Source organism: Phytophthora cinnamomi (genome assembly GCF_018691715.1).
Source record: "Phytophthora cinnamomi strain GKB4 chromosome Unknown Contig53, whole genome shotgun sequence".
Lineage (NCBI taxonomy): Eukaryota > Oomycota > Peronosporomycetes > Peronosporales > Peronosporaceae > Phytophthora > Phytophthora cinnamomi.
The window spans coordinates 2,431,984-2,457,265 of record NW_027150986.1 but is presented as its reverse complement, the minus strand read 5'-3'; the positions used below and the strand labels follow the sequence as shown (position 1 = coordinate 2,457,265).

The window sequence follows — 25,282 nt, the reverse complement described above, 5'->3', positions numbered from 1 at the left end:
CGCTAAAACATGAAATAACCAGGTTTTTAGCGCGCTTTAACCGCCTCCTAAGCGAACCTTGACCTGCGGAAGCCATGCCGAAGAAGCGCGCGGGGGAGGCCGCTCCCGCGCCGGCCCCGGGCGACGCAGACGCCGGCGCTGGCGCCCAAGCAGCTGCAGCTATGGCGAGCAATGTCTCCGCTGCGCGCTTGGTGGCGCCGGCGCCCGCCGTGGCCGTGGCCATGCTGAGCAAGGCGGAGCAGAGCCGCGTCGAGTACCGCGGCGGCAAGGGCGAGCTGCTGGGGCTGGGCGAGATCTACCTGAACGACCTGTCGGACATCTTCGTGTTCGAGGTGAGCAACCTGAAGGCGCGCAAGTTGCAGCTGCAGCTGCGCGCGGAGCTGCGCAAGCCCTTCCAGAGCAGCCAGTGGGGCTTCCAGCTCGAGAACGAGAACGTCAGCATCATGCAGCGCGAGCTGCAGCAGGAGAAAGACCGCGCCGTGGCCTCGGACGAGTTCAACCACGTGCCGTTCTCGGTGCTGCGCTCGTCCTCCAAGGCGGCGCTCTGCGCCGAGAACGTGTACCTGTGCGAGGGCTACAACGAGCTGTTCAACCACATCGGGACCGTGGACGAGATCGTGCTGGGGCCCAAGGAGACCAAGAGGATCATGTTCTCCATGTGCACGAAGCTGACGCAGCAGCACAACGCAGCGGGCAGCTCGGCGTACGTGGCGGCGGGGGATTCGTCGGAGGAAGAGCGCGCGCACCTCAGCGAGACGTCGTGCTTCGTGCTGTCGGGGAGACTGATTTTGCAGCCGTCTTTTATTGACGGCTCCGTGACGAGCAGACTACCCATTCCGGAGATGCTCGTGCCGGTGCAAGGACAAGTGTGTCGCTCGCTGCTGCGGCTGGATGTCAAGGAGTTGCACTTCGATGACTGCGTGCCTGGTGGTTCGTTCGTGAAGGACTTCACCGTTTGGAACCGATCCGAGATCCCATTGCTGTTTAAACTAGTGTCGCCGATGACGCCGTGGAGCGAGAACAAAGAGCTGCTGGTGTGTACGGACTACAATTCCGGATATGTTATTGGCGACAAAACACTGCAAGCTGCCGCGTACGGACACGTGCGGATTCGCGTCACGTATCGTCCTACAGAAGTAAGTGTGTTTTAGGTGGAATAGCTGCTGATCCATGTTGATATTTACCGCGTTTGCGTGGGTGGTTACTTGGTGTGCAGATTGGGGAGCGCTTTTTTGAGATTCAGGCTGAAAATCTTCACGACTCCAGGAATGTGAAAACTCTCAAGATACACGCTATTACGAACCAAGAGCACCACAGGTATGCATCCCTGCACCGCGAAGCCCCACTGAGCACGAGTGTTAAGCACAAACATGTTGATTGCTAACAGGGAAGGATTGTCAATTAAAGAACCAAGTGGATCGTACCTCATGAGTGGTAGTCGACTGGACTTTGGTGACTGCTACACTGGAATCCCTAGTTCTAAAGTGGTTCTGGTGCGCAACATGACGGAGGTGGCGTTGCATGTTGAGCTGACGAGCGATCGACCCAAAGAGGTTACGTTTGAGCTCAAATTGCAGCAGAATCGGTCGCGCGTTTCAAGAGCCCCACGTGCCGACGAGCTTCTCTCTCCAACAAACTCAAATGATGGATCAAGTTTGAAGGGTTCATTATCGCCTGACGGAACCAAAACCCCACAGGCCTTCTTAAACATGGATGCGTATGGACTCGACAGCGACGAAGAGGCTGATGAAAACGAGGTTAGTGTTCTTTCCTGTGCTGCTAGACTATCTGCTATGATTGTTTTATTAATGCTCACGCTTAATTGCACTAACCAGGGGGACTTTTATGAGGAAGACTTCCAACAAACGAAGCGAAATTCTTTCGAAGAAAACCCTATGGGTGATGGGGATGATTTGGATGACGATTTTGAATTTGATCGCGAGCCTCGTGCACCGCCTCAAAGTCCTCTCGGAAGCCCCAAAATGCGTGGCTCGAGAGGGAATACAGATCTGAGGAAAAAGGCATTTCGAACGAAAGGTAAAAAGTCTGTCAAGGTTCCGTCTCGGGTGAGGGACCTAGCGTATGATAGCGGTGTGGACAGGTAACACAGTTTTACTTAGATAGTCATGGCAACTTCAGAGTCTAACTGTCGTTTTGTGCCCATGCAACAGTCCTCGGTCTTCTCCTGAACGAAACGCACGCGCAGAAGCCCGAAAGCGCCATCTAACCCCTGTCGATGACAATAGCGCGTCTAATTTTCTTGTGGAAACGATCGACTTGCCACCTGGTGTCGAGCGGACCATTCTAATATGGTATTCACCCGCCTCGAGTAGCAACTTGGAAGGACTGTACGGCGAAAACTCAGACTCCGTGGATCTTAAGGCTGCTCGTCTGACGAAGCAAACTTTTCGTGTATCATTCCGGTGCTTCTTCATTCAAGGTGCATGGCAACAGGCGCAATCACGCGTGTATGATCGAACTCTCGGGAAATCGATACATATCCGTGCGCGTACCTGTACGTCGATGGTAACGGTGACCCCCTCAATTTTACACCTTGGAGATTGTAACATTGGAGAGCTGAAGAGCAGCTCGTGTATGCTTACAAACCACTCCGAGTTGCCTACAGTGGTAAAACCGTTGGTGACGTCCAAAGTGATTTCGACAGTGCCGAACGACGACATGATGCTAGGGCCAAAGCAGTCAACCGAGCTCAAAATTGAAATCATCCCGCGGAAGACGAACCCGAATTACTCTCGACTCATTTCAATCATCAACATGAAGAACAAGAGCAATATTCCTCAGATATGCGTGCGCTCAAGCAATATGGACGCGCACCACGTCATTTACCATTCACTGTTCTACAAATTATTGACCCAGTCCAGATCCGCGTTTCTGAACTTTGAGCACGTGACTATCAATTCTGTGGGAATGCAAGTTTTTGACTTGGAGAATATTACAAACGCCCCACTGCACTTGAATATTCAAAGCTCGGCACCGTCTAAAGTACGGTTGTACTGCATTAAACATTCGTTTGACGATGTGGCAAGCCCAGAGAAAATAGTTGGGAACGACGAGGAGGAAAGCGAATTTCGTCTTTCGACTGTGTCTACGAATTCGCAAAATAGTGTCAGCGGTGGCAATCCAAGTAATTCTTCAACACAGATTAGCCAGCAGCCTGTCGTCGGACGACCCATCCGTCGACGGAGGTCATTTTGCAGCGCGTCGGAGCTAACGGATGGGAGAAACAATCCGAAGAGAGGCAAATCCACAGCACTTCGCGAGTTACTGACGAAGAAGCTGACGGCACTTACAGCAGCTCAAACTACTCAACAAGCTGCTGTCGGATCTGGTGTGACCAGCATCTCTAGATCGGTGTCTGGCCAACAATTTGATGGCGATAAAGTCCGTTTGGAACATAGTGCTAGTGCTTCAGAAACCCGAGGAAATCCATTACAAGTGGTAGCAGACGAGAGAAAAAATGCCGACGGAGCCAGTACTGCGTCGTTATTAGCGCCTGCAACCTCATACGCAGATGGAAGTTCATCGGAAGAGGTAGCATCCTTGCTGCAGCTGTTTGCAAAATCGCGTGCCGACTGCGATGCGTATTGTCACAGTTCTCTACCGTCCAAGGAAAAAGAGGAAGAAATTGTAGCGTTGATCCGGGAGCGATCTAAGCGCTTGCAGAATCTTTTCGCTGAGAAGAAGTTAGTTCTGTTGGGCTCCAACAAGGAACGCAATCTACGGATTCCGGCAAAATCGCGTCAAAGAATTGTAGCAGTGTTCAACCCTGTTTCGTCTGAGACAGCAGCTGTAAAGGATGTTGCGAAGACTAGAGTGGAGAAACACAAAATTATGATCACTCTACCCCCTGGAGGCAACAAGAAGGCAGTGACAGATGGAGCAAAATTTGATCCTAGCAAGCCGGTGTGGGCTGCATCGAAGCACCCATTCGATACGCGCTCATCAGTAAGAGAATTACTGCTGAAAAGTCGAGTGTGTCGTTCCGTGATGAATGTGAATCAGAAAAACATCAATTTCGGACGCATTGCGGCGTCATCGAAGAGCTCGAAGCGGTTGGTTGTTCAGAACATGTCAGCTACGCCCTTGGTGTACAGCGTGGAGAAAACCGGTTCAATTTCGTCTGGATTTTTACAGATAAAAGAGGGTGAAGTTGGTGTTGTCAAAGCATTTGGCACGAAAGAAATTTGTTTCCAGTTCCAGCCAACTCTAGCAGGGCCCTTTGAAGAAAAACTGAAAATTATCAATGTACAAGATACGGAGAACTCAGTCTCGGTAACAATTAAGGCGAAGGTTGTCAAGCGCGAAACATTCAAGCTTCTCCAATCAGGTACATAACCTCCGTTTTGAAAAGCGATTTAATGAGCTCGACTCACCAACATGTGCCTATGCTTATTGTCAGGTCAAACGATTTCGTTTGGAAAGTGCCTTGTAGGCGAGAAGACAGACGAAGTGAAGATTTCTGTCCGAAATACGAGCCGAAAGAAACGCGAATATGTGATCCAGTTAGATCCAAGCTTCACTGTCCCTAGCTTGCGGCCAACATTCTACTTTTCGGTCGACGAAACACCTACGACGGTTATTACCCAGGCACAGGAAAAAAAGTTAGACGAGGAATTGGAGAAGCTCGAGCACAAATTGCGTATTGCAATTACGAAAAAGAAGGCAGACAAGATTGTCAAGTTGAATGCCAAGATTGCTCATGTCAAGGCACTCCTGTCCGGTGAACAGCCTGCAAAAGAACCGGGAACGCCAGTGGATAGCGACGCGGAGGCAACTGGCATGTCTGGGGGAAGTAGCGAAGTGGGGGAGTTTGATGCGTACGACAGTGCCAACAGTGAATCTGAGCTCTCCGAGTCAGAATCCAGCTCACGTTCTCGACGTCGCCGATCGCGGCAGTTGAACAAACCTGTTATTGATATGAAAACCGGTCTGGTGTCATCCAGTGCCAATACTTTGCACTTTTCCCTGGGGGCTGAGGCAACTGGACGAATTGTGGCATATGCAATATTCACCCCGATCAAGTCTGGTGATTCCTCTCCGAGGGCTGGGGATGATGGCGATAAGAGTGGAGTTGTCCAAAGCCAAAAAACGAAGAAACGCCAGTTGCGTCGGGATGTTACTCCTATTGTGGGTGTGGGAAAGTTTCTTTTGTTCGAGCAGCAGAACAAGGATGTTATGAAGGAGCTTCAATACAACGCAGAAATCTTTTTGCGGACGGTTGCAGGTGAAAATGCTTTCTGCCGAGCTGTAGGCCGTAAGCCTCCGTCCGCGCTGCCTCCGCATCCGAACACCGGTATAGCTCCCTCCAGCGTCGCGGATATTCCGCTCGAAACTCAGTCCCGGAAATCGCGCGATGGTAACGGTGCTTCCATTTCACGGTATGATGACGTTTTGCCGACATTGACCGCACCACCAGAGACTGAATCTCCAGTGGAGGAGCGTCGGCGCAGTCTTACCATTAAAATACCTGATTCGAGTTCTGCTAACCGAAGACTGAACGTAGATATTGCACCCGATCAGCTTGGAATATCCTCCATAAGTTCCAGTCTGTTGGTACCTGCAGAGGAATCACCTGCGGACACTCGCGGCTGGATGTTAACACTGTCTTTGGGGTCTCCTTCTTACAAGGGCGCAGCAATCATCGAGGCAATCTGGAACCCAGCCAATGCATTCCGAAATGTTCTCGCTCTATCGTGCGTGGTGGTTCCGCGTGAGTTTTTGATACAGGACGAGGCAAAAACAACTTCTGCCTTGTCCGAGACGACTGATTTACGGAATATGCTTCCTCTCAAGTTAAGAATTCCTCCTGATCGCACTGTGAGTTTGAGCGTCAAGTGGTGTTTCACTAGCGACGCCGGCTTCGCATCGTCGACTCCACTAGCATCTTGTGTGACTCGTTCGATTCTGGAGAGCGTATCTGAAGCTGCCGAACTAAGCGCTGGTACTATCGATTTCTTCTATCACACGAGCAATTCATCGCCGCACGAAGATGTACCAGAACCTAGCTCACGCACTCCGATCTCGTCAGTGAGTGTCGCTGTGGTGAAAGCTGTCCAGAAATCGCTTTGTTTCGATAAGGATTTGCTTGACTTGGGTGAACATCAGCAGGGAGGTGAGGTGAGGGGCGAGATGATCATTCACAATAGGTCTCATCAAGCTCTTCAGTTCCTGTTGTTGGCTGGATCTCGTGATCAAAACGCTACAGGCTCGTCATCGACTGCATCTCCGTCGGTGGTTGGAGGTGATATCATTTTTGAAAACGCGACAGGGACCGTGGGAGCAGGTTCATTCGTGACTGCTGCGTTTGTGTACCGAGGCACTATACCTGGACAGCACAATGAGCAAATAGTCTTGCGAAATCTCAGTGGCGATCGCCTCGATACGTCAGTCTTAACGTTGTCAGTTCGCGTCACGCGACCAGTATACGTTCGGATTCCTGAGCTAGACCCTCAAGCGACCGGACAGTTAGAAGTTCTCGACTTGGGCCCATGCTACGTCACACCTGAAATGCAAGATACTGCTGCGGACAGCCCTAACGTATCGCTACGATTTAGCAAAGTACACAAACTCACGCTTCAAAGCCAAGTGGATCATACTCTCGTTATTTGTGCTTCATCAAACCTGAAGACCCAGTGTTACGTCTACGAGGACGCGCGCCTACACCGGGAAGCAACTCACGTCATGATGAAAGGGATGCAGTCCATTGATCTTTTCGTAGCAATTCGACCACGACTGTCTTCAGACGCTATTAAGACGGGCTCGACACGAGATCTAGTAGGTGGTATTCGCGTCCAGCTTTTTGGCCTCCTGGCAACGCCGGACCCATCAGGGGAAGAAAAAAGCGACATGCTGGCAGAGTTTACTGTCAAGTTTGTTGGTGTGGCTGGAGCCAGCATCGCTCGCGTGACACCTTCATTGATCGACTTTGGAGTCGAATACAACAGTGGGCGGCTACAAACGTGCAAAACGCACGACGGCCGTTTTGAACTTATCAATATGAGCAAGGCCCTACCCTTGGGGTACCGCCTTTTCGTGACAAGCGCAACTGACGGGTACTCGGATGATGACGACTCGCTTCACATTTCATTGAAACACGAAAAGGGTGAAATATCGCCGGGTGAAACAGGAATTATTGAATTCCGTATGATGGCATACACAAATGGACTGTTTCGGCGACGTATAATGGTGGAGAATATCCATTACCCTGGCAAAGTAAGCTTTGTCGATGTCGTACTTTTCGTGGATAGTGGTGCACTGTGCTGCGAGGTTTCTGGATCGACTACTGTGGAAGAACACATTTTAAGCGATGCCATTGGCAACGAGGAGTTAACGGTGCAAACTGTTGATTTTGGTCTAATAAATGTGATTAAGCTGGAAGATGAATTGACTGACACATCATCGTGTGGCGGCGAACATGAGATCACGAGTCGCAAATACCGAATTTATGGAGATCATGGTAACAGTGCTTTTCTCGAAGCACAACCCACGCCAGACGACGTGCGAGCTGGCGAAAAGGTTCTTGTTCTCACGAATACAACAGATCGCACTATGATGGTGCGTCCGTTAAGTACCCTTCCGCTCAAGTTTATGTGGAAGCGCGAAAGGCACACAGTAGATACGCCTACAGTCTCAGAGGAAGCAGAATTGATGGCTAGATCCACTTCCACGGATGATGCTAGGAGGCTGCTCGCTCCATCCTTGGACGCAGAGTTGCGGAGCCAACAAGCAAGTGTGTTTTTCGGCGATTCATACGTACTAGCGGCTAAGAGTACCTGTTCACTATCATTTTGCTTTGCATCTATCGCCGCGACTGTGCCGCTACCTACTGATGCAATCGAAAACGGGAAACTGTCCCCACTTCGGGGTATGGTTGGAATTCAGAATTTTGAGAGCAACGAACAAACGGGCGACGAAGAAGCATGTACACTAAAAATCGTAAACGTTTTAGGTTCCTATGGTGAGTCGCGTTTTCATATCGGAGACAAGTCCATCGCACTGGGGAAAATTGGTTACGCTATTGGATGGGAATCGTCAACTTTTGAGATTTCAGTGAAAAATATCTCGGACCTGGCTGTATCTTTTGTCGTTGCCAATCTACCGGCATGCATTCACGTACGAAATGTTCGTGACGCGAGTCGTATATACCTTCATGATGGAGTGCATCGAGACGCAGGGACTCACGTTCCCTCACTTCGGATGTTGGCACTGCATGCTGAGAAATTGTTGGCAACCGACGAGTCTTCGAGCTGGAGTGCGTGGGAAATATTGCCCAGGACATCGTGTGTACTTGAGCTAGAGTTAGTACGGACGAGAGAGGTACGCAACTCCACACTTGATATGCCGTTTTGGCATTATGGTATCAAGTCTAATTAGATGAATTATGTTGTTATGACTACGAATCACACAGTTTTTGACAGCAGGCGCCCATGAGTTCCCGCTCCGGTTTTTAAATCTCTACAACCCTCATAACCACGAAGATGTGTTGGTTCGAGCGCAGATTATTTCCAGTTACGCAGAAGTGGTGGTGGATCCGGAGAGCTCACACTACGGAGTAGACACAGCAGAACCAAAAGATGGCCACGTCGCTTTCCTTCCACCAGTCACAGTGCCTACCCCACAGGATGCGCCTCACCGTGCAAGCTTTTGGTTTTCACTACGAAACGTGTACGACGAAGAGCTGAGTGTAAAGCTTTCTTCCCAAACTCACAGCCCCTTCGACCGGTAAGTTGTTTGATCTTTGAATTCCTCCTTTGCAAATCGCTAATGGTGTTCGCTTCTTGACGTTTGTTTTTATTAAGTGCACTCGAGCTGTTGTTGATGCTCCGTTCTGCGAACACTCCGTTGAACTCGGTTACCATCGCGCCCGGAGAGTCTGTGGATATTCGCGTTGTGTGTCACGTTGCTCCATCCGCTCGTCTCTCAGCTGACACATGGTCAACAGGAAGTAACGGCGTTACATCTGAAATATTGGATTTGGGACGCGTTTGGCTTGATATCAGCATCCAGGATATGGAAGATGCTGCGCAACGAGAGGAAATTCATGTGAAGGGAAAACTTTTACCAGGCAAAACTTTTCTATTGTCCGCGTCCAACCTCCACTTTTTTGCCACATCAACGGAATTGCCGGCGGATATCCCAGCCGACCAATTGCCGTCATCCTTAAAAACGAAAACGGAGACAGGCAGAGATTCCGCTCAGTCGACACCGCCAGGACCTTCTCCACAGACTGTCGTGCATCAGCTGCGAAATTCTTTCGAAAGCTTCTGGGTGAGGAATCCGTCTACAGTTGAAGTGTTGAACTTCGCTATAAACCCAGTCTCAATGTACCAGCCGGGTTTGTGCCTGATCGAGGGTTCGACGGAGTCGGATATGTGTGCGATCAGCGAATGGATTCAGGCAGTCGCAGTGCCTTCATCGGGTACCATTGCCCCCGGGGAGTCTGTGAAAATCACAGTTCACCTCGAGGAAGCAGCGTCAGCGACTCCATCAAGCATAGCTACATTCCGTGAAGGAAGTGATCACAGCCCGTCTGGAAAGTTGGCAGCGTTGCACAAAATGCGCCACCACCCCACCTGGAGAAGCAATTCATGGGACGCAGACGGTGGCCCAGACATTTCAGCAATCGAGAATGGACAGAATCACATGTTCTTGACTGTGCGGGATGCGGACTCAAGCCTAGATGCTGGCGTATCTACAGAAGTTGATGTGCTGTTAGTGCTGCAGCAGCAGAGTTCTGGAGGTGACAGCGCCAAACAAGGCGGCGTGGTTTTGGACAAAACGCTTATTTCTGCAGCATTTGAGGCTCGTAACAAACGCCTTGTTCAGTCCCGTAAGCTATATCCTGGACCGGCTTTGGAAACCCACTTAGAGGATGAGCTATTCGAGCAGTCAGAGTCAGCAGGGCTGGACAACTTTGAGGAGTTTGACATTACGTCAATCCGATCAGGCGCTGTAGGAAGAAAAAACCACTTGCCTGTTCTAGCAATTCGTGGGTGTACACCTGCCGAATATTCATCGCTGGAAAATACGCGATATTTGATCGATGTGGGGCAGCATACGGTTCGAAATGGAGGAGAAGTGGAGTGGGAGATCACGATTGAAAGCCTATACAGTGCTGCCAGTGCTGCAGACCCGGGACTTGACTCCGTTGAGTATCGGTTAACCCTCGTTGATAAGAATGCTCGATCGTGGCTGCAACTCAGCCGTGAGCGGGGTACGCTGGATCGAGGGCACAGTTACCAGAGCGTGGTGCTTTACTTTCTTCGGGGCGTTGTGGGAGTGTACTCAACATTCATGGTACTTCAGAATCTGGCAAACCCATCCGATCTGAAGGTAATCCATGTCAGGTTGGAAGTTATTGCTGACTTAAATTCTTTGCGTGGAATGTCTTCCGGATTAGACCCTGCATCGAATCTGTTTCGCGTGCTCGTATCAAATCACGGTAATCCGAAACGGTCTCGACGATCTAGCATTGAAATGCCTCCAGAAACCCAGTCCGGTAGTGCTCAACGTTTGATGATTGACTTCAGTGAGGTTTACTACTACAAGCTCTACCAGAACCACTCAATTGTGATCGAGAACTCCTCCGGTTTGAGCCTCGACTTTATCCTGTCAACCAATGCCAGGCCGCAAGAGGTCAGCTTTTCCGTGTCTCCGATGTCATTCAACGAGGTGACCACAGTGACTCTCGGGGCACACACAAGCATGCAAATATTTTTACATTTCCGACCACAGCCCAAGCAGTTGGTGCTACCTTCTGGAGGTAGCGAATTGCTGACAGACATCGAGGTGAATGATCCGTGGGTGCGTGAAATTGAAGTTTACGTGAGCTGCCGACTGGTGAAAGATTTCAGAGAAACAGTAATTCTGCGCGCCATCTGTAGCCAACCTCAGCTGATGGTCAACGTGGCAAATGGGGAAACAAATGAGTCCCCTCTACAAAGAGAAACCTATTTCTCGGCTCAGCCGACGTTCCTTGGCCTTGTATTCCCAATGCTGGAATCGACTCTTTCAAGCCCGGAGCTGTCGGTGACAGCTGCCGATGAAACGCAAAAGTTCCTAGTCGTTCGAAATACGAAGAGCGATTCAAATGCTCGGCTTGCTCTGAGGAATGACAGCATGTTTTTCAGTCTAGCGATTGACGAAGAATTGACCCAGTCTGGGGCAGCTAAGGTCGACTTACTAGACCACGGGGTGTGTGCTGGTCGGAGGTCGACACTTTTGGTGACTATTCAACCGCAAAGTGTTGCAATATTCCGGGTGAAACCAGACGTCGCAGCTCTGTGGAAGCACCATCAACTTTGGGACCACAGCGTGAAAGAACACGTCACCCTGTACAATATCAAGCAATTTGCGGAGCACTACCAAGTAACGCTGTGCTTCACATGCAGGTATGACATTGACCGACGCTTAATATCTTGATATAGTTGTTCCGAGGCTAACAATGTGTTTTGTTTGCCTCAGCAACATTGCAAGTTTCTACATCCCGCCGAACATCAGCGAGAGCTACCCCGTTTCAGCGCTCGAGGATATCGTTGCAAAATTTCTACAGGTTCGTCAGTATTTTTATTGCTTACCAATTTTTGCGTGCATCTCCTCATTTTGATTTTTATGCAGAATTATGAGTACACGTGGAAATGGCTGGTCTCATATCACGAAAAGTCTCTGTCGCCACAAGCTTCGACCAAGCATTCTTCAAGCCAATCCTCCAGCTCGCCGGCACCAAAGCTGGCTGAAATTCTGAATGATCTCGAGAATGCGCTTGACCTGGCGTCACCCCTGAGTCCTCGGAACCTCACCCACGCGGCAATGCAGACGTTTGAAGAAGGCGAGACGATCCCTCCGGCACCGAGCCGCGATGACTTGTACCAGCTCGTGCAGTCGTATCGGGCATTGTATTTCGACTTCTACTACATCACGGATGAGCTGGTTTGGTATGGCGTCCGCGGAAATGCTGTGCGGCACAGTCTGGCGCTGGCGGATCTCGCCTACGGGGTCGTGTTCAACCACGAGGTCTTCCAGTCGTTCGTGGGCAACGCGAGGACAGGCGGCGAACCTGTTGATGCCGTAGCGTTCCCGCGCCTGCTGCTTCCGTGGGTGCGGCAGCTTGGGCACTTCCTGAGCTTCTTCCCGGAGAATCAAGAGGCCACCCAGCCACTCCGGCAGGTGTATGACCAGCTCCGAAAATTCGAGGTTAACTAGAGAAAGACAAGCCATTGCTACTAGTAAGATATGACAACAAGCGTGGCAAATGTGTGTCCTCAATACAACCTGGGTTGAGACTCAACTTGAGAGCTTACCCACCACACACGTTTTCGTCAACCGTAACTTTAGGTACCGCTCGATCTTCGAAGGCGGAGTCTATACCGCTTGTGACGAACCACCAATGCCAAGGTCGCCGCCTCACACAGGTCAGCAGCACTGCTTGCTACGACGGCAAGCGATGCTAACCGAGCAACGACCAGCCTGGCAGCGATCTCGCTCACGTTAGCAGGCTGGCTAGCTTTGCATCGACCAGCAAGCCATTGCCGCTCGGTACTGCGTAGTAATTCGCGAATGACACTTCACCACTGCAGCGTTTCTTGCGCTGCAATTTCTCTGCCTCCGTGGCTGCGGCACCTCACGGGCATAATCGGGTGGCTCCGCTACAGTACTTTCCCCCTCCTACTGGAGCCCGTTGTGCCCTCACTTCCGCTTTTGCTCACTCGGGGAGGGAGCATGGCACCCAAGTTTCCATTATCACGCGGCTGCTCTGAGCGCGAGCTCAACCCGTCCATTCTGGTCCAGGACGTGGGCCGAGACGACCTCGACCTTGGCAACGTGTGGAGCGAACGGGGCCCGCGAGCGACCTCGCGTTGGCGAGTCTCGTATCCTTATAAGAACGTGACAAAACCCACGACTTGGAGCTCGCGCTTCACGTCGCTATCGTCGAATTTGCGCTGTGCCGGCGCAGCGCTGACCACTCGCGCCAAGAAGATCCACGTGCCCGAATCAACTCGTTGGGCTATCAGTCGCCTGCGCAAGTCCACGGTGGAGCCTTCCTCACCGCAGGAGTGCCCTCTACCTCGCGCAGCCTCCATGCCCGCCCAACGCCTATCCAGCGAGTCGGACGCCGACCATTTCGGCGACCTCGGCGACCCCGAAGACGACGACGACGATTCCGACGAGGACGTACTCGAGGACACCAAGCCCCCAAAGCTCCATCCATCTCGCTCGTGGACCCAAGGCTGCATGTAGAGAGCATAGAGAACCCAGACGCAGTGCACGCAAAGTGAGGAGCTCAATAGAACCAATGTCCACTTCAACTTGCCTTTTTTTGGCTACACTGTCAAAAAATGTGACACATCACTTGTACACAAAATTATAAGTAGACAGTAGTGGAGCATGGGCAAGCATGAGCGCGAGTCCAGGTCAAGTCGGCTCGACGACAGGCACAAGAGCCACAAGAGGCGGCGTGACGACGACAAGAAGAAGAAGAAGAAACACAAGAGGCACAAGCGGAGCCGCCGCAGCGACAGCGACAGCGATAGCGGCAGTGAGAGCGACGCCCCCACTCCGGACTATGAGGTGTCTGGGCGTTAATCCGGTGGAGCAATTGCTATATTATACTAACAGGAATATTAATTTTGGTGGTGGCGGTGTGCAGCGGGCGATGAAGGTGGTGCGGGAGCTGCTGATGGAGACACCGGGGCTCGCGAAGGACCTGCTGGGGCTGCTGCAGATGGTGGACGACGGCGAAGTGGCGGTCATTGGGGGCATCGAGAACCGCCGCATCCGCTCCAAGCTCAAGGAACTTTTCCCACTTTTGGGACTAGTCAAGGTTGGTTTGCTACGTGGGAAGTGAGGTTGGATCGGGATTGAGTGCTAATGCGATGCGATGCTGGCTTGTTTATTAGCTGCGGGAACCGAAGGGCGCATTTGCGAAGCCTCGCAAGTCGAAGACTGGAGGAGAAAGCTTGATGGAGGTTTTCCAGCGAATGCTGTCTGGTGGACAAGAGGAGACTGTGAAAAGTACATCAACTGCGGAGCTGTTGGAGGATGAATCGACTGGAAAAGCTACAGCTGCGGTGGAGAAGCCTGTCGCACCTAAACCAGCAAAGCGCGAGTTACCAATTGGACCAGCGCTACCTCCTCCTTCGGCGAGGTTTGATAGTAGCAATGTTCAGGATGACGACGACGGCGATGATGAAATTGTTGGCCCGGCCCTGCCTGGCATGAAGGGTTTCCGTTTAGCAGACGAGCGCGTTGAGGCTGAAATGGCGCGTAAGGCCCAGGAATTGGAAAAAGAACAATGGGAACGCGCACGTGATGGTGGAAGCACCAAGAAGTCTGAAGTGGCCGGAAATGCGCCTTTGGTGCGAGAAGCGTGGATGACTATGATGCCCGAAAGCTCGATTTTGAAAGATTCCTTGGGGCCCCAGAATCGGCCTCCTCCTGGCAAGCCTGCTGCATTCCGCAGGTAGGTTTTTACCCATGAGTTATCACTGCGTGGGGTGGGCACTATTGTTTCTTACGCGGGCGATCAATGTTGTTGTACACTTGTGCAGTAAGGAACCCGCTGCAGTGGACAAAACCTGGTTTGATTCTCCTGAAGAACGAGAGCGGGCTAAACGCGCCAAGCTTGACATGTGCGATAGCTGCTATTGGAAACATGGTTTAAGTGCGTGTACTAACTGCTCCACTTTTTTCCCAGGGAGTTGCTGGGCTATGTCCGTGAGGAAAACGCGCCAACTGTTGCTGCTGCTAGCAGTGTGCCATCCTCCATGGCTCAACCAGCTGTCAACGAGTCAATTCTTCCTAATGCAAACCCGGAGGCAGACGAAGAGATGCGAAAGCAAATGGACAGCCTACGGAAAGCGCGTGGCCCATCGCTGCTAGAACAGCATCAGCGCAAGCAAGCCGAGCAGGCGAAAAATGGCGCGAGCTCTTCCCAGAGTAGTGGCGGGTGGAACAGGTTCGTAGGATGGTTTTGTTTGTTTGGAAATGGGGCTGTGTATCTAATGTGAACGAACGTTGCTATTCATTGATGTAATGAAGAGACCGGGATCTTACAGTTCGCCGAGGAATGTCTGGAGACGATGCCGAGCGCATGATTTCAGCAGCGAAGCAGATCAATTCCAAGTTCACAGCGCCAACGATCTCGAGACAGTTTTTGTAGAATCGTTCCGTTTCCTTCACGACAATTTGGCTTTGCCTCGCGTCGCTACTAGGAAGCGCGAGACCGCGTTGACAAACATGGCAAACATAGCTAAAATCCATGCAACACCAGCGTTCCAGCCGTTGCATGAGATAGCAGCTTCAGCGAACTTGAGAAACGACTTATGCTGATGCTGCAATGTATCAGGGACGCTGTCGGAGCCTGCTATGGCATCGATCTCTTTCTTGTCCTTGTAGAGTTTTCCCACCGCCTCCTGCATCATCTTCTTCTGGAACTGTTTTTGCTGCTGGACGCGTTGTTTGTGTCGGAGTTCAAACCGCGAGACATCATCAAACTGCTTGTCAAGTCGATTTAGAAGCTGTTCGATGTCGTTATCAAGTGAAGTCATTGGTCCACGGACGACTTGCTTGGCGCGTGAAATGTCATCACTGTCGAAGCACCACAATGTCAGAAAGAAGAGATTACTCAGGTACAGTAGATTACTCAGGTACAATAGACTCTCTCCGCGTACCGAGCATCATCGAACTTGTTTAGCTTAGCCTTGGCTTTTGCACGTTGCTGTAGCGCCTTGACGCAATTCGGATCCAACGCAAGCACCTGGTCGCACATGAGTCGAGCTTTGTCCCATTGCTTTTGACATGCAAGGGGTAAACAGCATCAGCACGTAGTATAGCAAACCAAGAGTTTATGAGGAACCTACCTCCAGCATCAGCATGCATGCTGCCAAATTGCACGTTAGCGGGATCTGTATCTCTTGTTGGCAAACTATCTTGTCCTGTACCGTTGAACCAAAGTCCAGAGCCGTAAGTGCTTGGATGTACGCCTCTGCAGCTTCCTGATATTCTCCTCTGTGGAATGCGTCATTTCCAGCGAGTCGTTGAGCTACCACCCATTGCGCCTTAGCCGGCTTGTCCAGCTGAGCGACTTGCTGTGCCGAGTGCTTCACCCTAGCTTTGGTGTCGAGGTACGCGATCTCCTTCTCGGACGTGTTCAGCATAATGCCGTTTTCAGTCTTCCGCTGCAACGTCACCGACCCGCACACGTCTGTAGCTACAGGGGCCATGACCTCATTGATGCTCGACAGCATCTTCGACACGGTGTATGCTTCTGGCATGATTACTAGTTTTCTGCGAGACCTTCTCCCAAGAAGTGCGTGGGAAACGTAAGTAGCAATGAGCAGACACGCGCGACCGTTATATTTTCTGCTCGAAGGAACCAACTTCGTCGCATGTGCCGCTTTTAACAGCGCACGCGTGGTTTCAATGTCATTTCAGTCTACACAGGCACTGAAGCGCAGGATTGGCAACAGTGGATGTCAGGGTCTTGACGCCGTGTTGTACCCCGTGGTTTGGTTCACACTAGCTTCTTTTGGTACGCTTCTGTTTTTCCATGGCCCGCTGCTTCTTCGTCTTTAGGCCTGTCGCCTTGCCAATCCGACGCAGCAACTGCAAGCTCCACCACCTCGAAAACCTGTGGTCGACCACAGAAATGGCGATCTTAGTAATAATGTACGCTTGACTAAATTCAGTAGCCACCACTGCAATTTATACCGGAATATGGGCAGCTTTCGCTGCGCTTCATCCCCCTCTGAAACGGGATCACACGCGATGGCTAGAAGCAAAAACTGCACCGAAAGAATATAATTGAAGAGCGCTGTCAAAACCTGCTGCCTCCGTACCACACAATGCTATTAGCAGGATCCAAGCACGTACCACAGGGAACAGCAGCGCGAAGATACCTTTGCTCACGAAATTTGGCACGAAAAACGTGGCCAACGTAAACGGACTACCAAAGCCTGCGAAGTAGGCCCAGTTCTGCTCCAAATGCGCCAGCCGCCGCTCGAGACTCCACCCAGCCAGAGACCACTTGTACTCAAAGCAGTAAAGGGAGTACAGCCAACTCAGGTGAATGAAGCTCGTAGCCGGACCAATGACAGGAATGAGGTACGACAGCACAGTCTGCAACAAGAAGAACGCAACGAGAATGGCGCGGTACATCTCATCGCTTCGACAGTTAACAGTCAATTCCACAGTCAGCAACAGCACGTAGATACAGCGAAGCATGCAACGTGTACGATACACTCACCGAATCATATCCGTCACGGGCGTGGGCGACGGCTTGCCATGCAACTGCATGTACGCTGTGCAACCACCACGTCAGTAAAACCAAAACTCGCACAACCAGCACTTATTTACTCACGCACCGTCATCGGCGATTTCTTGGTACCAAATGGTGTTGAGGATGAAGCTGATGCAGTAGATCGGATACATCCACAAGACCTGTAAAATTCAAGCAACTCAGTAGGTAGCACCAAAGTGCACCAACTCGATCCCTACATGACATGACGCTAGTTACCTGGTACAGCAGGAACACGAACCCATCCACGCGATCGCGCACATCGTCCACCTGACCCACCGACCTAATAAAGCACAGCACAGTCACCCAACGACTCAAAATTAATAAAACCCACAACGTCGAGAAAAAGTTTTAGCTACTTGTACCCGTCCGAGAAGGAGCGGTGCAGCACTTCGCCGAACAAGTGGATGACGGGGATCACCGCTCGGTCGAAGAAGTAAATGCTCCCCAGGAAGATCAGCCCGTTGAGCACGAAACACTGCGCGCAACAGAATAACACACAAAAAGTCTCAACAAAAATGAGTCCCATCCTGTGGCCTTTTAGGTCTTTTAGGAGCGTGCTCTGACCTTGACGCTGGACACGCATATGAGTCGCGACTTGAGGTAGAATAGCAGGATGCGGTGCAGCGACACGGCGTGCTGGACGCCGCCGCAGAACTCGCGGAAGCCAGCACTAAAGGCGTCCGACATTCCTTCTTGTGTTCTTCTTAAGGGAAAATAGGGTGCACCCAAATCACAAAGTTGCATTTTTTGTGATTTGTGACGGGACGTTAAGTTGAAGCGCGGTCCATTTTGGGAAAAATGACCGCAGCTCGCCGCAAAGGAGCCGAGTGTGAGGGCGTGGCCTGCGAGCATGCGCTGGGCCAGCAGCCATTGCAGCTGTACGCGTATTTGTGGTCCAAGGCGAGCGCGGACGAAGATGGCAGCGGCAAGCGAGCCTTCTCCTTCTTCCTCACGGATACGGTCGTGTTCAAGCGCCAGAAGCCCGTCAAGTGGTTCTTCACGTCCAAGCAGGAGCGAGGGAAGGTCTGTTGCGGAAAACAGTGCAATCTCAATTGTTATTATCGTTACTCTGACGTCTAGGTTGCCTAGATTCTGTGCAGAACCAAAAGGTTCCTGTCGACCACACGAGTTATGCGGGAATTTATGGCGCCGAGGTGGGCTCCGAATACACTGCCCAAGCTGGACAGCGATAAGCAGATTCTTGCCACTTACGCTTACTTGGATCGATCCTCGGTGTACGGAGAGATGCGTATGGTCGTGGAGCACGTCGACAAAGAGGGTCTTGGTAATGCAGCAAAGCAAAAGCTGAACGATACACGAGGGAGGGTACCTCTGACGATTTTTGCTTGTTTCAGAAAACTTGCTAGAAGATCGCGAGATGCCTAGTCTTAGCGTTTTGCAGCGGTTTGTCCCCACTAAGTCAGGATACAACCATACCGTCAGATCGGTGTATACTGCGGATGGTTGCTCGGTGCAGAAGTGTATCAGCCCGTTCTTGCTGAGCGACGAGAAAGTCAGCATGGTAAAACGCACTGCCACGTTTGAGGTCGATGACCCTTTGCTTCGCCATCGTGCGTTTAGTACATCCGATACTTCCGTGTGTGTGCTGGTCGGTATCATAGAGAATCTGACTGTTCTGGTTTCGCAACTGTAGGAGACGTGACGGATAAGGAGGTGTTGAAAACGATTGAGAAGATCAATGGGGAAATTGCAGCTCATCTCGAACCCATCGTTGGAAAAGAAATGGTTCGCTTCGTCAACTACTTTAAGGTAACATCGCAATACCATGTGCGTGCCAGTACCCTGGTTGCTTACCAATATTGTATACATGTAGATCGGTGCTGACCACCGCATCTACCTGTTGTGGAGCTCAATGCTTTCTTTCGACGCAGGTACAAAGGGAGCTGCAAAGAGCTACAACTTATCCTTGGGACATCATGTACTGGGCGCCCCTGTATCACCTCACAGCACGGAAGACAATGACGTTCCTGCGACTAATCAGTCACTTATCGGCTGCACTGCGCAGCTTAAAATTTGTCCGAATTGCAATCAAAAGCTCCCTCGTGATCAAGTGGAATATGTGGTAAGGAAAATTCAAGTTTCGGAAGGTAGAAGCAAATGCTGATGGTACTTCAGGTTACGTACAGGTCGATCATCCGCCAATTTGAGCGGGGCACTATCGAAAATAATAGTGAAGAGGATGAGAAGAGCATCCCGACCCTCCTTCGAGCAATCAGCGGTCCAATTCAAGTTGAGCGATTCAAGCAATTGAAGCAAACAGCAACATATCTGTGAGTACCCTCGCCGGAACGCTTCAATAAGTCGGTGTTAACATGTTGTTTCATCTCTAGCTACCAGACTGTACAATTATGCCTGACTTGTGCGCGTAATATCAATGCGGAGCACCAGCAGTGCAAGGATGGTCACACTAATCGAGACCAAGGAATGACACAAGAAGATTTACTCATGCGAGCAGATCAGAGCTCGTCCGATAAAGTTTGCTCGTTGCCGCTTAAAGCGGAGGATACACGTAGAGCCACGAAATCAGTAGTAGTGGTGCATGCAAGAGCTTCATCTGCTGGTTCCTTGCGCATGAAATTCTCCAAGAAAAACATCAAAAACGGTAGCTGCCAGTATCGGCAGCACTTGCTTCGAGTTCTACCTCGCTTGAATGCGTTCGACCCGCCGGAGCTGCCTCCTCGCGAGCGTTTGCGTCAGTTAGCACGGCATCTAAGCCAGAGTTACGGCCATCCATCGCTACGCTTCGCGCTGTCGCAGTGTAATGTATATCCTGTTGGATCGCTGGTACCGTTGCGTACGTTGACCGGCGTCTGCAACACTGATCTACTGATGCCGGCAGCTCGCTACGTAAGAATGCTATATATCATGCTGAACGAAATGCTTCATAGACTAACGCAAGTGCTAATTTGTAGTGGAACGAGCTAAGCCAACTAGAGAATTCAATAAGCCCGCAGACAATCGACATTGACGCCTTAGACAGCCTACTAGCTGGTAGTCTCAAACCTTTGCATCCGGAGGCTCGACCGGCAGAACAAGCGCCGTCTCGACAACGAATCATTCGACCGACACGCTACATGCACATTACCGAAGCTTCATGCCCGGTGATCCCACCAAACACCGCATGCGCGCCAAAGAGGCCAGATCGACCGCACAGTTGCATCCCGACGAGCACGTCGTCTCGGAGAGCGCGGCTGCTCTCGCTCTCAGACGCCAAGAAGCAAGAAAGCGCGAGCAACAGCGAAAGTGAGCCAGCAACCTCAATTGCTAGACCAACATCGTTCGTGCACGTTGTCGACGGAATCAAGTGCCTTGTGCGACCGACTGCTCGACCCGGCAGCGATGGCCAATGCGTTCTGCACATCGAGGTGACCAAACTTCCGAGCAGTGAAAGCAACCAAGCGGAAGCAGCAATGGAAATCACGCTCAAGATCACCGAGGTACAGTACGCAATGACCAAAGCAACGCGTCAACGTGTCCAACACCACTAACGATTGCCACACCCGTGCACAGATCATCGCGCTGCTAGGGTCAACAGGGAGCACGCAGCACTTGACCAGCCAGACTGCTCTGCTCGAGGGCATCCTCCCGCTTCTCCGGATACAAGACTCGCAGCTACACGTCCCCGCACCGCAGCAGCCAGACCAGCAGGGATGTCAACAACAGCAACAGCAGCAGCAGGAACAACACATGGCGAATGGCACGTCACCGCCAACACAAAGCGCGGATCCGCCAGACTTGACGCCTCGGCGTCCTCCCAGCAGAGCCAGCGGCCACCGAGTCCGCTTCCACTAGCAGCCCTTGCTGTACGTGGAGCACTCGCCGCTGATGAGCTTGTGGTCCATTCGATGTCACGTGCGTGGCGCCGGGCAGTGAAGCCATTTGAAACTGGGGATCGCGCCCAGAAACGGGGCGGCGCAGTTCAAAACGGGTGGCAGTCGCGGGTGAAGCCATCTATTTTGGCGGGAAAAGCCCAAATCGTATGACGTTGCGCAGGTTTGAGTGTCGACCATTCATTTCGGCTCTGATTCGGGGCGGAGCCGCTCGGTGGCCGCGTCATTCCGCAATCCCCCCTCGAGCCGAGCGCACGTACGACTGATTGCCATGGCGGACTTCACCCCGGAGCAGCTGGAGGCGTGTCTGCTGCAGCTCACGCACCCGGACACGGAGCAGATCAAGCAGGCGGAGGCGGCGCTCAAGGCCTACACCAAGCAGATCGCGGCCGTGGGCGGCCTGCTGACGCAGCTGCAGCTCTCGGCCAAGCCCGAGGTGCGCCAGCTGGCCGCGCTCATGCTGCGCAAGAAGATCTTCAAGCACTGGCCCAAGCTGGACGCCGCCGCGCAGGCGCAGGCCAAGCAGGTGCTGCTCGCGCGCGCCGCCGAGGACCCCGTGCACGCCGTGCGCTCCACCGTGGCCACGCTCATCACGGCGCTGGCTCTGCACGAGGTGCCGTCGGGCAACTGGCCCGAGCTCATGGTGTTCATCAACACGTGCGCCAACAGCGCCAGCGTGGACCAGCGCGAGATGAGCATGAAGCTGCTGCAGCTGCTGGGCGAGTCCATGGGCACGTCGCTGCAGCCGCACTTCAACGACCTCAAGCAGCTCTACGCCAAGGCGCTGCAGGACCCGGAGAACCTCAAGGTGCGCGTCGGCGCCATGCGTGCGGCCTGCAGCCTCGTGGAGTTCCTGGAGGAGGCCGACCTGCGCGGCTTCCGGGACCTCGTGCCGCTCATGATCACGGTGCTGCAGCAGTGCGTCTCCAGCGGCGCGGAGGCTGAGGCCGTCGAGTTCATGGACGTGTTCTCGGAGATCGCGTCGCACCCGTTCCCCATCCTGGACCAGGCCTTCCCCCAGTTCATCGAGCTGCTGCTGCAGATCATCCTCGCCGAGCAGCTGGAGGTCAGCACGCGCGCGTCGGCCAGCTACGCCATCGGCGAGTTCATCAAGAAGAAACCGAAGACCATCGGCAAGAAGAACCTCGTGGCCAAGATCTTCACCACCATGCTGGACATTGTGGCCGCCGACGAGGCCGTGTCCTGCGGTCTCATCTCCAACCTCCTCGAACGCGAGAGCAAGGCTGACGGCGACGATGACGACGAGGACGACGAGTCCCCCGGCCACCTGGCCCAGCAGACCCTGGACTCGCTCGCCCTGAGCGTGCCTGCCAAGTACCTGAACCCCGTGGTGTTCGGCATCTGCAACGAGTACATCACGTCGCAGGACGCCCGCAAGCGCAAGGCCGGTGTGCTGGCTCTTGGCATCCTGTCGGAGGGATGCTGCGAGTTCATGTGCCAGAACCTGAACGAGCTGCTGCCCGCTGTGTACCGCGTCGCCCAGGACGCTGACCAGCACGTGCGCGAGGCTGCCTGCTTCGCTCTCGGCCAGTTCGCCGAGTTCCTGCAGCCCACGATCACGGACCACTACACGGACATCCTGCCGATTGGTCTGACGCTGCTTGACGACGCCTCCAAGGTGATCAAGGCCACGGCCCTGTACGTCCTTGACGAGATCACGCAGAGCATGGAGAGCGAGCAGGTGCTGCCGTACCTCGACACGCTTGTGACCAAGCTTGTGGCTGTCCTTCGCACGGGCTCGCCGCAGCTGCAGAAGATGGCTCTGGACGCCGTTGGATCGATTGCCATTGGTGCCAAGGACGCCTTCTTGCCGTACTTCCCGTCGGTTGCTGAGCTGATTCAGCCGTTCTGGGGCATCACGGACCCCAAGTTCTTCTTCCTGCGTGGTGCCGCCATTGAGTGCCTGGGCTACTTGGCCACCGCTCTGGGCAAGGAGCCGTTCCGCCCGTACTTCGCGCCTTCGATGCCGTTCGTGTTCTCTTCGTTTGAGCTGGATGACTCGGAGCTGAAGGAGCAGGCGTTCGTCTACTTCATCAACGTGTCGAGCATCTTCAAGGAGGAGTTCGCCCCGTTCCTTGAGCAGGCAGCCACGCACGTGCTGCAGGCCATTGTCAGCGACGAGGGTCTTCGCGTTATGGACGATGACGAGGACGTCCTGGAGGGCCTGGACTCGGACGACGAGGAGGACGGTGACGACCACGTGCTGCGCCACATCAGCATCCGCACCGACGCGCTGAACTCGAAGGTTCGCGCTGTCGCCGCTGTGGAGGAGCTGGCCCTGAACTGCGGTGGTGCCGTGTTCGAGCCTTACATCCCGAAGTTCCTGGAGGCTCTGGCTCCCCTCACGGAGTACATCCACGAGGACGTGCGTGGCGCTGTGGCTGAGGCCCTCGCCGCGCTGGTGATCTGCTCGTTCGAGGCTTCGCACGCTTCGAGCGGCGACGTGCAGGTGTGGACGAAGGGTGACTTCAACAAGAACATCCTGACCCCGAACAACGCTGTCATTGCCTCGGCCGTCATGAAGAGCCTCGTGGAGGAGCTTCTGGAAGACCCCGAGGAGGTTGTGGTGGAGAAGGCTTTCAACGCCATCAAGGCTATGAGCGCCCGCGTCGGTCCCGTTGTGACGATGGACCACATGAACGAGCTGCTGCGCATTACCAAGACTGTGCTTGCTCACGAGCACGTGTGCCAGACCACCCACGAGGAGGATGAGGACGAGGACGAAGAGGAGGGCGGCTCCGTGCTGGAGAGCGCGTCTGAGCTGATCGGCGTCCTTGCCAAGTGCTACGGCGAGCACTTCCTGGCTACGTTCCAGGAGCTGTTCCCTGCCCTGCTGTCGTTCGCCACGGGCCTGCGTGCTGTGCGTGACCGTGCTGCCGCTGTGGGCTGCTTCGCCGAGGTGCTTCGTGAGCTCGGCGCTGGTGCCCTGGGCTTCGTGGAGAGCGTGTTCCCCGTCGTGCTTCAGGGCCTGGCCTCGGACAACTACGTCCTGAAGGCTAACAGCGCGTTCTGCATGGGTATCCTGGCGGAGATCAGCGGTGACAAGCTGTTCAGCGCCTACGAGCAGATGCTGCAGGCCCTGCGCCCGCTGTTCGAGACCTCGGGCAACGACGAGGTGGTGACTGACAATGCCTGCGCTGCCGTGGCTCGCATGATCATTGCTGGTGGCGCTAACCTGCCTCTGGAGGCCGTGCTCCCCGTGTTCCTGGGCGCTCTTCCGCTGAAGGCTGACATGGACGAGAGCCCCGTGTGCTTCCGCTGCCTGAACGGCCTGGTGAGCTCGCAGAACCCGGTGGCGCTTAACCTGATGCCGCAGGTGCTCGACGTGTATGCTAATGCTCTTGCCCCCACGTCCAGCGTGGAGGAGGAGACCCAGGTGGAGGTGAAGGGATGCGTGCGTGGCCTGCTCCAGGCCTACGAGGCCCAGATGAAGGAGGTCATCGCGCAGATGAGCCCGGACGCCCAGGCTGCTCTCAGCTCGGCCCTTAACTAAGCCGTGTGGAACCCACGGATATAGGTAGTTTAGAAGCGGGGTATCTGCAGCATTGAAGGCTTGCTATCCTCCGACTTCTCCCTCGGCTTGTGGCTCTTCATTTTTGATAAGTAGTGAGTAGGTTGAGGAATATGTATAGAGATCATCTTTCTTCCATTAGACACGGGTCGTGTTCGCAATGTGAACTTCGCATTCGCAACAGCACTATTAGAACAGAGGTTGAAGTGAAAAGATCGTTGGATTCACATCGCTGGATTTTGACAGCATTTGAGGCCGCTCTAGTCAATGGTGAGCCTCGACAACTCTACACGCAATACACTGACGCAATTCTCTAAGTGGGTTTCACTCGACATACAATCGCCGCACGAAGTATGCAGCTGCAGAAAACAAAATGGTAGCCTAGTACTGGCCCACCTCGTTCTTCCAAGAGCTCGGCGTGGCTGACGTAGCAACCGGGGCGGTGGTCGGATTGACCGTCGGAGTTGAAGTAGTTGCTACAGGGGTGGATGTGGCAGGCGTAGCAACCGGGGCGGTGGTCGGATTGACCGTCGGAGTTGAAGTAGTTGCAATAGGGGTGGATGTGGCAGGCGTAGCAGACGC

General features: G+C 53.2%; 8 protein-coding genes across 9 annotated transcripts; 6 read left to right on the top strand and 2 right to left on the bottom strand.

The window, feature by feature from the left end:
* Positions 1-74: 74 nt before the first annotated feature.
* Positions 75-12,222, top strand: IUM83_00693 (uncharacterized protein; the record flags this gene model as incomplete). Its single annotated transcript, XM_067924485.1, has 12 exons — positions 75-1,136; positions 1,217-1,317; positions 1,388-1,757; positions 1,836-2,066; positions 4,024-4,348; positions 4,421-4,855; positions 8,318-8,337; positions 8,429-8,742; positions 8,820-8,914; positions 11,291-11,411; positions 11,485-11,572; positions 11,638-12,222. 12 exons carry the CDS (start codon positions 75-77, stop codon positions 12,220-12,222), a joined length of 3,747 nt encoding a protein of 1,248 aa, XP_067788805.1.
* Positions 12,223-12,738: 516 nt separating this feature from the next.
* IUM83_00692 (G patch domain-containing protein 1) lies at positions 12,739-13,257 on the top strand (the record flags this gene model as incomplete). The annotated part of the gene is made up of 1 exon (XM_067924484.1): positions 12,739-13,257. The coding sequence occupies one exon, from the start codon at positions 12,739-12,741 to the stop codon at positions 13,255-13,257; it is 519 nt and encodes a 172-aa protein (XP_067788645.1).
* A 147-nt stretch (positions 13,258-13,404) lies between these two features.
* IUM83_00691 (uncharacterized protein) lies at positions 13,405-15,178 on the top strand (the record flags this gene model as incomplete). Its single annotated transcript, XM_067924483.1, has 6 exons — positions 13,405-13,587; positions 13,667-13,840; positions 13,917-14,479; positions 14,568-14,648; positions 14,714-14,974; positions 15,058-15,178. The coding sequence occupies 6 exons, from the start codon at positions 13,405-13,407 to the stop codon at positions 15,176-15,178; spliced, it is 1,383 nt and encodes a 460-aa protein (XP_067788806.1).
* Positions 15,179-15,194: 16 nt separating this feature from the next.
* On the bottom strand, positions 15,195-16,265 carry IUM83_00690 (70 kDa peptidyl-prolyl isomerase; the record flags this gene model as incomplete). Its single annotated transcript, XM_067924482.1, has 3 exons — positions 15,195-15,606; positions 15,690-15,808; positions 15,879-16,265. 3 exons carry the CDS (start codon positions 16,263-16,265, stop codon positions 15,195-15,197), a joined length of 918 nt encoding a protein of 305 aa, XP_067788807.1.
* A 271-nt stretch (positions 16,266-16,536) lies between these two features.
* Positions 16,537-18,004, bottom strand: IUM83_00689 (p53-mediated apoptosis protein EI24/PIG8; the record flags this gene model as incomplete). The annotated part of the gene is made up of 8 exons (XM_067924481.1): positions 16,537-16,648; positions 16,729-16,802; positions 16,891-17,182; positions 17,264-17,318; positions 17,382-17,457; positions 17,534-17,597; positions 17,680-17,792; positions 17,882-18,004. 8 exons carry the CDS (start codon positions 18,002-18,004, stop codon positions 16,537-16,539), a joined length of 909 nt encoding a protein of 302 aa, XP_067789404.1.
* A 111-nt stretch (positions 18,005-18,115) lies between these two features.
* Positions 18,116-19,694, top strand: IUM83_00688 (uncharacterized protein; the record flags this gene model as incomplete). Of its 2 annotated transcripts, XM_067924479.1 has the most annotated exons (8): positions 18,116-18,340; positions 18,418-18,426; positions 18,497-18,602; positions 18,673-18,888; positions 18,972-19,087; positions 19,152-19,400; positions 19,454-19,608; positions 19,676-19,694. In XM_067924479.1, 8 exons carry the CDS (start codon positions 18,116-18,118, stop codon positions 19,692-19,694), a joined length of 1,095 nt encoding a protein of 364 aa, XP_067789402.1. The 2 variants fall into 2 exon arrangements, with proteins under 2 accessions (XP_067789402.1, XP_067789403.1); XM_067924480.1 differs by having other exon boundaries at positions 18,407-18,602.
* A 1,054-nt stretch (positions 19,695-20,748) lies between these two features.
* IUM83_00687 (uncharacterized protein) lies at positions 20,749-21,130 on the top strand (the record flags this gene model as incomplete). The annotated part of the gene is made up of 2 exons (XM_067924478.1): positions 20,749-20,775; positions 20,849-21,130. 2 exons carry the CDS (start codon positions 20,749-20,751, stop codon positions 21,128-21,130), a joined length of 309 nt encoding a protein of 102 aa, XP_067789409.1.
* A 309-nt stretch (positions 21,131-21,439) lies between these two features.
* Positions 21,440-24,682, top strand: IUM83_00686 (importin-like protein; the record flags this gene model as incomplete). Its single annotated transcript, XM_067924477.1, has 1 exon — positions 21,440-24,682. The coding sequence occupies one exon, from the start codon at positions 21,440-21,442 to the stop codon at positions 24,680-24,682; it is 3,243 nt and encodes a 1,080-aa protein (XP_067789408.1).
* Between the last annotated feature and the right edge of the window lie 600 nt (positions 24,683-25,282).